Source organism: Seriola lalandi, unplaced genomic scaffold, assembly GCF_002814215.2.
Source record: "Seriola lalandi dorsalis isolate HSWRI2012SDOR001 ecotype SW California unplaced genomic scaffold, Sedor1 jcf7180002054956, whole genome shotgun sequence".
Taxonomy (NCBI): domain Eukaryota; kingdom Metazoa; phylum Chordata; class Actinopteri; order Carangiformes; family Carangidae; genus Seriola; species Seriola lalandi.
Genome location: NW_019525507.1, coordinates 2,283,290 through 2,294,498, shown reverse-complemented (window position 1 = coordinate 2,294,498; position 11,209 = coordinate 2,283,290). Strand labels below are relative to the sequence as shown.

The following is an 11,209-nucleotide window of genomic DNA, read 5'->3' as shown; positions in this document are numbered from 1 at the left end:
GTGTGTGTGTGTGTGTGTGTGTGTGTGTGTTTTGTTTTTTTTTTAGTTTGAATGCAGGGCTGGACTCCCATTACCAGTTTGTACAGCTGCAGATGTAATGTATGCTGTTCTGCTTGAATGCCCAATGTAATAGATTGCAGGAGGTAAATTGTCAGTGTCCTGCATCAAATCTGTGAATCTCCCAATTCTCACTGTAACAATCTAAAATAAAAATGGAGTTTGCAACTATAAATCCATTTCATATTATGGAGGAAGAAGTGCAAAGTATAGGAATTTGCAAAAATAGAATTACTGGAAAAGATGCACCTGATTACTTGGGTATATTTACTTAAGTGTGAAATGACAACCAGTGTATTATATGGTTAGACTGTTGGGTAATAAAGAAAACTAAACTCAATTCATATAATGTATGATTAGTTGTTGCATTTGTATATTTATATAGTATATATATATATATATATATATATATATATATATGTCACCATGACTACTACAAGTGAAGCTTGGAAAGAAAAACAAAGAATCCCACACACTGTTGTGATGTTGTTGTTTGTATTGTTCATAAAGACAAACAGCAACACTTTAGACTTTCCTGCATACATATTAAGGTCAATGAGCTCTTCAAATATAAATCCAAGCACAGTTGCACAATAACATAAAGTTACTTTACCAATAAAGACGGTTCACATTATACAAAAGGGGCCCTCTAGGGACATTAGATAACTTTGTTCCACACAGAAACATGACATGATTACTATATGGGCACCATTATAATGCTGTAGCTGGTGGAAGTGAAGCTACTGGTAACTGCTTTGTATATTATTGGATAGATTAATCTATAAGAATGCATCACATTTAAAAGCTAACTATGTTTTGTATAGAAAAACCTGAATCTGCAAAATAACTACTAACCATAACTGTTGAATAAATGTAATGTTTCTGTCTGAGATGAAGTAAAAGTATCTTAAAATTGTACTCACGCACAGTACTTGAGTAAATGTACTTAGTTCCATTCCACCACCGCCTTGTTCCTCTGTAATATAAAGTCATTAATATTCCCCAGAGTCCAAGAAAACCTGGTAAACATGTTGACAAATGAGACTCTTCATTTTTATTCATGGCCGTTCCCCTGTCTGGAGTTTCGGCTAATTTGTGTTTGTATGTGTTTATCTGTGTGTGTCTGTGCGTGTGCGCAGAACTCAGGTCTGGAGACGGAGAGCGTCAGGACTCTGGCTCACAAACTCGGCGCCTCGGCCAAAAACCTGCAGAACTTCATTTCCGGCCGCCGCCGAAGCAGCCAATCGGAGAGCAGAAGCTCGCGGCGGCTTCCTAACGATCTGCTGACCTCTGTGGTCGACCTCATCACCGCCGCCAAGAGCCTGCTCGCCTGGCTGGACAGGTAATAAGTTCAAAAGCTCTCTGTTTTTTACGTGTGGTGTGTTGAGTTGACAGGTTGGACTTTTAACAATTTTTTTTTCTCCAATGTTTACTGCTGTTACATCAGAGGGATTACTATTCCATTTTATTATCAGATATTATTTATAGGCAGGTTTCCATCCAACTTTTAACCAAATTAAAAAATTCAGCTAAAGAAACTGCAGATTAATCCACACTACCATCCACTGCTTGTAGCATAAAAAAGTTTTTTTCCAATATTTCACTTTTTTCCACTCCAGTTTTTTATTCACAAATTGAAAATGCATATATATAAAAAGCAGGTGGATGGGAACCTACCTAATGACATTAGCAATGTCTCCAGAATTCACGTGTCATTCATTTCATTATTTACGCCTCTGCTTTTCCTGCTGCGACGTGCCAAAATGTCTTCCTCTGAAAAAAGGCACTGTACACCCACACAGGTGTGTTCAGTGATTTCAGTTATACGAATATAATTTGGCTGCATTATCACAGTGCAGGCAGAATGAGAAGAACAGGAAAACTTTTTGTTATTCTAACTTGGGAATGTTCGTGACTCAATTAGATGATTTAGTTTTTTTTTAATGTCTATTCATTTGTTAAAAAGTGACACAGACAGTGAGTAGCTCTATTAAATTAGCTCAATTAACTGTATTGGTGTTAATGTTGGATTTATCTAGATGTAGCAGTGGCAGCTCTGCAGTGAGATATCATTGCTATTAGAAATAGGGATGTCTTAAATTGGAATTATAACTAGGAGACTGATGTGAATGGTTTTCGGGGCTTTGAGGTTTAACTGAAACTCTTATGTTGTATCCCGCTTCTGCCTGTTAACAATGTGATAGAGTAGATTGCTGGTGCTGATTGGGGCCCATCAGTCTCCTTTATTAGATGCTTTCAGCTGGGGAATGGGAGAGGCAGCAGTAGTTATGTTTGGTAACCAGGTTGGTGCAAACTTTTCATGTTTGAGGGTTAGTTTCAGAATCACTGATTTATATTTTATCCTGTTGTTCGTTAATGACTTCCCAAGTCAATTACAGTCAATCAGTCAATCAATCAATCAATCAGTAACTTGTTCTTTAATGTCCCTAAGGGGGAAATTTGCTTTGTAGCCATGGCGACATCAGATAATCATTTATCAGTTAAATACAACAGTGAAAACACAACCTCCAGACAGTGAGTGAACCACTATGAATACAATTCAGAATCGTGTTTGTCTCCTAACAACAAAAAACAAAAACGCCCAAAATAAATAAAAATGAAAAATTTCTACCCAGATCTGAACAAACAAAGACACAGAAATCCTCAAATCCAGAATAAGAGATTGAAGTGACAAAAGAAATGTGTGTGCTGAAATATTGAACAGCACTAAATGCAACACAAATTATGTGTTCTATGTCTATAAAGTTTATAGATATGTGCTAGATATCTAGATATACACTGTACATTAGTGCAGCAACAATTTACGATTATTAATTAAAGTCATTTAGGCTCTTAAACATTTTCTTTTTCAGGTTTTTTTGTCTTTTATGATCGTAAAGTGAATATCTTTTAGTTTCGGACAGTTGGTCAGAGAAAATAAGACAATTAAAGATATTTACCTTGGACTTCAGGAAATTATGACGGATATTTTTCTGAATTTTACCTCAATTGTAATGTATGAAATAATTAATATGGAAACTAGTTAGAAATCTTTAAGTCTTAAGTCTTTAATCCAGCAGTTTTCTACTACATTTCTCTATTTGTACAACTAAAGCTCACATCTGCTAAACACAAACTCAGCTGCACCTTCTGCTGCAGCTGCTGGTTGTCGACATCTTTTGAGAAATATGTTGTTGTTTTTTTCAAAGGGATAATATCAGACCTTTTTTCTCACCATGTCTCTCTGTCTCTCGCCCTCGCTCTCTTCTTCTCTCTGTCACTTCATTTATTCATGACTCAACACGATCCCCTGCACACGACACACACACACACACACACACACACACACACACACATCAGATACAGAACTAAAGGTCTTAGACATTGGCTCTTGAAATGCCAGGCACCCACATCTGTCCTCAGGCCATCTAGAGACACACACACACACACACACACACACACCCAGAGAGAGAGAGAGAGAGAGAGAGAGAGAGAGAGAGGCATAAATGCATAGAGCCATGTCCATAAGCACACTCGACACAAAGTTGAGGTGTGATAGACCCATAGAAACGCCCACGCGCTCGTACGAACACTCACTCGCAGACACACACACACACACACACACACACACACAAACACACACACACCCACATCCGCACGCACTGACACACACTTATGCAAGCGCGGGCGCGGGATCGCCCACGCAGCAACGGTGATGCAACTGTAAATGGCAAAGCGACAGTGAGAGAGGGATGGGTGGACGCAGAAGAGCCGCTGCTTCATGCTCTCTGCTCAGGTTTAGGTTTTTTTTTTTTATGGTTTTATCCAGCTTATTATACACAACCGAAACATGGACAAAAGAGCTTCTGCGTGAGGGCACGCTGCTAGATTCAACATGCACATGATCCTACCAGGGTTTTTATTTCAGTGAAATATCATCTGCAAATGATTTGAAACCACTGAGCAAAAAAAAAAAAAAAAAAAAAAAGAGCGAGTAAAACAAGATGAATCTCTTATGGAAATAAGAGCTGCGTGCTGGATGATATGCCGAGCTCATTAATAGACACTAACGACGGGGAAAAGGTTATGATTTCCACACGCGTTAGGCTTGAATCTAGTCTTGCATTAATACCCGCACGATGACTCCTTCCTAAAAGGTTTACAACAGAGGCAAATTAGCATAAAGCCTGTTCAAACTGAACTTTCATCTCCCTCTGATTGCCGGTTGTTAGACCTCTCAGGGACGGAGGAGAAGCGCAGCAGCGGTTCACCGCTCAGGCATCTTCAAATGCTTCTCGTTCCTTCGTCTGAATGACTCAAGAAGATATTTTGCAGCCTTTTTCATGTATAAAAGACCAGCATGAGTACAGTGCACGTCGTCTTCTACCCCGGTGTGTCTTTATCTGTATACTTTTATTCTTCTCTGGGGTGACAAACACTGTTTTGATCTGCACACAGAGCCACAATGCAGGAGACAAACACCTCCTCTTTAAAGCTGTCAGGAAGAAAAGTGGGTTCATCTGTTCAGGTTGATTGAAATTTGCAGCCCTATTTCTGCTTCTTTGAACTCCTTATTTCCTCTTTATATGCACATTTGAAAGCACCTACCTATGAATTAATAACATGGCCATAGAGGCTGGAGTTTATGTGTGGTGTATTTTGCTGATAGCTTCAAAATGTAGTAGTAGTTTCTTTCTGTTTTATATATATATATATAAATTGCTATTTATAACTGATGTAGTGAATGAGCAGACTTTTCAATTTTCATCCAAATATGGGGATAGGGCCAAGTGGTATTGATTGAATCAATGCCCTAGGGGGGGGGGGGTATAAAAATTGATGTGGTGATATTTTGGGATGCGACACTCTGGAGTGTTGCGTGATTTGATAAGCACTGACCCGTGTAGTATATACAGCCAACGTGTCAAACAGAAAGAAGAAGAAGTAGTTGGGATGTGAGACATCTTGTCCATCTTGTAAAAAGTTGGCGCAGGAGACGTGAGGGGAGAGGGTGCGGGGAAAGTGGAAGATGGCGGAGGTTTTGGGAAATGAGTTGTTACCCCCCGGGTGGAAACATGGAGTCATCGCTGCTGATCTTTGGTATTGTCGTGAACTCACTTGGCTCTGCACAGTAGCTGTAAAACACAACAGCGTGTATGCATCAGATGATGATGAGGAGGAGGGGAATGGTATGACTAATTTTCTATATTGGGAAACCTTCAGGTATATTATCGCTCCATTTACCACTGGAAAAAAAAAGGAAGGTTGTATTCTGCACCCACTTTTTTACAGCGTGATTGTAGGTAGTAGAAAGTAGAAAACGGTGAGCATCATCATCATCATCATCCTCATCATCAGCTTGAATGCCAAAAAAAAATCTTGCTCTCTGCCGTATCTGTGTATGGCAACTAAAGCATGGCTAAGACCGGGGACACACTGTGCATTTGAATCATGGTGAAGGTGTTGTTGGGGTTTAGGCAACTAATCCTGCAGGAAAGTCCGGTGCGCTACGTGGCCCATCCACCACCCTGACCTCCGCACACTCCCTCCACCTCGCTACCTACAGGTCGAGCTGCTTTTTGCACTGACTACACACTTCGTACCCACCGAGAGCTCAACGCACTGCAACTTACGACAAACACATGAAAATGGACCAACGTGCTGCAGATACACACAACTTCATTTACCTTAAGTGTCATTTCACCTCCTGCACTTGGACTCGGGCGTTTCTCTAGCTGTCTGTCTAGCCAGTGTCACTGCCTCTGAGCTGCCTCCTGTTGGGGGGGGGGCAAGAAGTGTTTTCTGAGTGTTGTTTGAGGGTTTCGAAGCCTGATGGTTGAGCAAAACAGTCTGTGTAGCCTTAGGTCCTGCGTATATATAGCACTCAGCCTCAATACTGATGACCCAAATCACACACACACACACACACACACACACACACACACACAAACCACACACATAAATCATACACTAGAGGCTGTGGCCGAATTTTAATCTGGGTCTTTAGAACAATGAAGCAAAGTAACGTGTGTCTTTTGTGTGTGTCTTCTGTTGTTCATTTCATCACTGTGTTGTGTTTGCAGCCATAATGTTACACGCATGTCATTAAGCCTGAGTGTGAATTGTCTTATGATAATGACTTCTGCTGTACAGCTCTATAGCTCAAGAGCATTTCATGTCTGCATGTGGTCTGCATGAATCCATTAGGAGCCCATTATCTGCAGCTTATTCTTATCATTAACACCTTGTTCACACCTGAATAGTCTATGTTGCACGACACCTGGGTCCCCATTTAAAAACATTGTGTTTGCAGGAAAATAGGATTTAAAAAATAAAACAAAACAAACTTGACAGCTGAATGTTCTCTTTAGTAGAAACTGTGCACACAAACACGTGGGAGACATGATGATGCCGGTGGCGAAGTAGCATAATAAATCCAAAGTGGTCTAATAGCGCTTTTCACACAGTTTAGTTCAGTCAATTTAAAAGCACAGTCTTTTAAAAGAAGATCCAGGCATATAAGCTTTGCTTTTCTTATGTTCGTTTGCTTTATTTGTTTCCAAAACCTGGACTGAGGTGACAGTCAGTCAGTGTGAGGGGTGTAAATTGGTGCACTTGGAACAGGGTGGCCTATTTACCTGGTTCCCTAATGCAGCTTCATTCATCCATCCACTGGAGCCGTGTCCTCCTCTCTCTGTGGAGGAACATCACTTAAACAAGAGAGTGTTGGCCAAGTTTTCCTCCAGTAATGGTTTGGCTTTCTGAGCTGGTATTGTTCATACTACTGTGGTGTCACTTCCAGTAACTCTTATTTGTAAGCATTAATGCTCGTCCTGGACCTTTTTTTGGTGCCTTTGTTTTATTTGTCACACAAGTCTTTCACATGCTGAATGCGGTACCCTGAAGGCGTAATCCTAACTGCAGCGGTCCGGGTTCGAGTCCAACCCGTGGCCCCTTTGTGCCATATCATCCTCTCTCTCTCTCTCTCTCTCTCTCTCTCTCTCTCTCTCTCTCTCTCTCTCTCTCTCTCTCTCTCTCTCCCCGACTTTCCTGTCACTGTCTCACTCTCTCTATCAGCACTACAATGCTTTTAACTTCAAAAGCCACAATTGGGCATTGAACAACAAGTCCCAGCCATGTTCATCACTTTTTGGTGTCCCCATGGAAACACTTCCAGTTGTCGTTGTTGTTGTTGTTGTTGTTGTTGTTGTGTGTATTCGCAGCGAGTGTGTTGTCAAATTGATGAAGATGTTTTCTGAATTTGCAGCACGTTTGTCTCTTTGCATGCGTTTTCTTAAGTTGCAGTGCGTCGCTCTCTCAGAGCCACCGGACAATAGACATGTCATTAATCATTTTGATTAAATGTAGTATTTAATTCACTATCATGAGATCAAAGCAAAAGCAGCAAAATGTTACATTTGAGAAGCTGAAACCAGCAAACGTTTGGCATTTGTGCTTGAAAAATGACAGAAAAAAAACAATCAGTTATTCAAATATTTGCAGATTAATCTAATTAAAGCTAATTGTCGCAGCTCTGCATCCTACATATGCAACACGTCTCATACGCCCATTCATTCACTCATGAATGAGTCGTCGACAGCTTCCCTTAAATCCATTGCACTCACCGACTAGACTGAGTATGTTTGCACAAGATGTCTGTTGCGTGTCAACTTCCCCCCTTTCTCTCTAACTGTGCTCCTGTCCGTCTCCTCTGTACATGATCCAATGCAGCAGAAACAATATAAGAAATGCTGGTGTGCTATCTGTTCCTCCCAGGTCTCCCTTTGCTGCAGTGGCAGACTACTCAGTAACCCGAAATAATGTCATTCAGCTCTGCCTGGAGCTCACCACCATTGTACAGCAGGTGTGTGGAATTGTTTGTGTCTAGCTGACTCTGTGTGTGTGTGTGTGTGTGTGTGTGTGTGTGTGTGTGTGTGTGTTTCAAAAGCTGATAGCTCTTATTCTCCTGCACTTGAAGTGCGAGGCAGAGGATAGCTGCCTTGGGTTGTCACATACCCCTATGAACAGTGTGTGTGGGTGTGATGCAGCAGCCTCAGACTCCCGCTCGCTGCATCCATGCACGAGACGTTGCTATTTACATCCTTACAGTCTGTCTTTTCGTATGACTGATGTGCGTATAAATATATAAAAGACAAACGTGTCTGTTTGTGTGGGTGTGTGTTTATCTGCGAGGGGTATAGAGTGTGTGCAGGTGTAGGGCTCAGTAATGTGAGGCCCGGACAGTATACAGAAGTAGCAGAGTGAGCAGTATGAGATGGTGTGTGAGTATTTGCAAGACAGGATGTTCTGCTCGCGCTACATTAAATTCTGCTTGTCCCCCAGGACTGTACGGTGTTTGAGACGGAGAACAAAATCCTTCATGTGGTGAGTCCAGCTTCCTCAGCCAGCTGTCGCTTATTTGCTTATTTTTTTTCCTTATTCACGGAACCTCAAGCTCCGGCTCTGGTGTTTTTCAAGAAATATGAATGGTGCTCGCAGCAGCATTGTTAAAGGATACGCTTTTTCATTTTCAAACATCCAGGAGGCAATTAGCGTAGCTTAGCATAAAGAGTGGGAGCAGGGGAAAACGGCTAGCATGGCTCTGTCTAAAGTTCCAACAGAACCAACAGAAGTGCTGGATGGATGAATAAACAGTGGTGGACTCATTTACTCAAGATCTGTACTTACTTTTGTTTAAGTTTTTAAACTTTTCCTCCACTACATTTTGAGGCAATTGTTACACTTTTTCCTGCGGTAGTGGTATTTAGTCATGCAGATGGTTTTATTTTTTTTCCCATCCAAGTACAATGAAAGTGAATGGAATTAAATGACATTTTAAAAATACATCTTTCAAAAAGAAAACAGAGGTTGTTGCGAGTCAGTGCTCTCTGAACCGGGTTGCGGTTGAAGTTTAATTGACCTTTTTACGGGAGACGTTTTGACTCGTCAGACACAGGTGCGTCCAATAACATCACTAATTGTCGCATTGCCTTGCAGTAATTGCTGGAACGGAGCCATCGTCACAGTCATTAGTTCCACCTGCGCTTCTCCTGTTAAGACAAGCCAACGAATCTGCTGTGAAAAAGACTTTGGGATTCATTTGGTAACAACATTAAAGCAGCAGTGCTCTGATACTAACAAGGCTGTCGAGGCTCAGCGTAGGTGAAGATTTATTCAGCAAAATGTCACTTAAAGTACAAGATGGACACTTTTTTTTTTTTTTTTAATAAAACCTGGTTATAAAAATCCAAAATATGATGAATATTACACTCCTGAGTTTCACTGTAACTACAGCAGGAAAGTTTCTTGAAAAAGTTTGCGAGCCACTGCTGTAGATTATCCCCCCCAAAAAAAGAGAGACTGTCAGCACTCATTATTCTGACTGCTTTCTACCATTGGCAGCATTTTGTGTGGAGTCTTTTGTTATTTCTGGGGAAAAAAATAATATTGCTCTTAAATGTTATAGTAAAGGTATAATTTTTCACAGCTGTGGGCACCACAAATGAAATTCACCCCCATGATGTTGGTGTGGAGGCAGAACCACTGAAAACAAATGAAACTAAAACTATCTGCATGACTTGCTGCTTCAGATAAGTGAGAAAATATATTCTCTTTTTATAATTTGGGTGAACTGACCCTTTCAAAATTCCACAGCAAACCAGCATTAAAGCACAGCTGTGTTGATATAGGGGGGCAGCCATTGTATTCAGATTTGGAGGGAAATCTGCTGCATAAAACATTCAAATATGCTTATTTTCCTCAGCGAAGCCAAAAAAGAACACGCTATAAATAAAGAAACAAAAGCAGTAACACACTTTTGTTAGGAAGCAAAAGAGGTTTATTAAAAATGTATTCTAATACTGACGATTACGAGCTACAGGGTATTCATTTTATTTATTTTTTTCTCGTTTTCATCTCCATTTTCTTAATAAAACGCCACTAGTGACCCTGTTTTAATAAAGGCTCTCTGCAATGTTGCATGTCCTCTCTCATTTTCTTCTTCTTCGCCTGCAGTGTAAGACTCTGTCGGAGGTGTGCGAGCACATTGTGTGCGTGTCATCGGACCCACTGGTTTCTCAGTCGGCCCACCTCGAGCTGGTTCACCTCACCAACATCAAACCCTCTGAGGGCCTGGTAATGACTGACTGTTTGTCTGTGTGCACGCTGGGCTTTGGTGCTTTTAAACCGGTAACTTCGCTATTTCGGGTTTTATTTAACAACATTAACAGCCGCTAAAAGCTAACCTTTACCAATCGAGTTCAAAATTACAACTTTTGAATGAAGCCCAGTAGCCAATGGCAGCCTGTTGACAATGCTGTGTGTTGTCTTTGAGGTCCACAAAGATAATCAATATAATACATTAAAAAACACCCACTGAATGAGAGTAGTATGTCATTGTGTCCCCTTAAATACTTAAGGAGCAGGCGTCAAGGCAATGACTCATCACTCATCTTTCTCAATAGCACAAAGCTGATGTGTGTTGTAGCTATTTTTGATGTGAGGTAAAGTTACTGCGGCTTTGTTTCCACTGCTTTGGGTAATCATTTTTGTGTTTTTTTTTTTTTTTTGCATCAGTTCAACTGATTTCCACAAAACCCTCTTTAATGTCCTTCTGTCCATCAGGGGATGTACATCAAGTCGACCTACGACGGCCTCCACGTGATCACAGGAACTACTGAGGGGGTGAGACGCTCGCAATCCCGTTTGTCACACGTTCACATACTAAATTCCAGCAAAGCACTCAGTCTTTACTGTATCTGTGACATAAATAAACCGCCAATGAAGTGGATTTACCACCAGGCCCAGGGAACGAAGAGTAGAGAAAACCAATCCTTTCTCCGAATATCTGCAAAACTGACATTTAGATCTATAAGAGCGTATCAGATTCCATAGAGATGACTCTGCGAGGCAGTCCCTCTGTTATATTATAGCTTATTTAAGTACACTTTGTTGTGAAACTTCCCCACTCTGGAATGCAGGGATCAATGAGCTCAGATCAATTCTCTCTCTCTCTCTCTCTATCTCTCTCTCCCTCCCTCCCTCTCTCCTCTCTGGCTCTGTAGTCTCCAGCTGACCGCTGTAAGAAGATCCATGCGGGAGATGAAGTCATCCAAGTCAATCACCAGACTGTGGTTTGTTTTCTTATTTTGTG

At 41.0% G+C, this 11,209-nt stretch overlaps 1 protein-coding gene across 1 annotated transcript in view; it reads left to right on the top strand.

The window, feature by feature from the left end:
- Positions 1–11,209, top strand: part of cnksr2a (connector enhancer of kinase suppressor of Ras 2a) — a 49,174-nt gene that overhangs the window by 13,994 nt on the left and 23,971 nt on the right. Inside the window, exons 3-8 of the mRNA XM_023395060.1 lie at positions 1,197–1,399; positions 7,834–7,921; positions 8,401–8,442; positions 10,072–10,191; positions 10,681–10,740; positions 11,121–11,189. Coding sequence (XP_023250828.1) covers positions 1,197–1,399; positions 7,834–7,921; positions 8,401–8,442; positions 10,072–10,191; positions 10,681–10,740; positions 11,121–11,189 — 582 coding nt within the window. The remainder of the gene's footprint in view (positions 1–1,196; positions 1,400–7,833; positions 7,922–8,400; positions 8,443–10,071; positions 10,192–10,680; positions 10,741–11,120; positions 11,190–11,209) is intronic.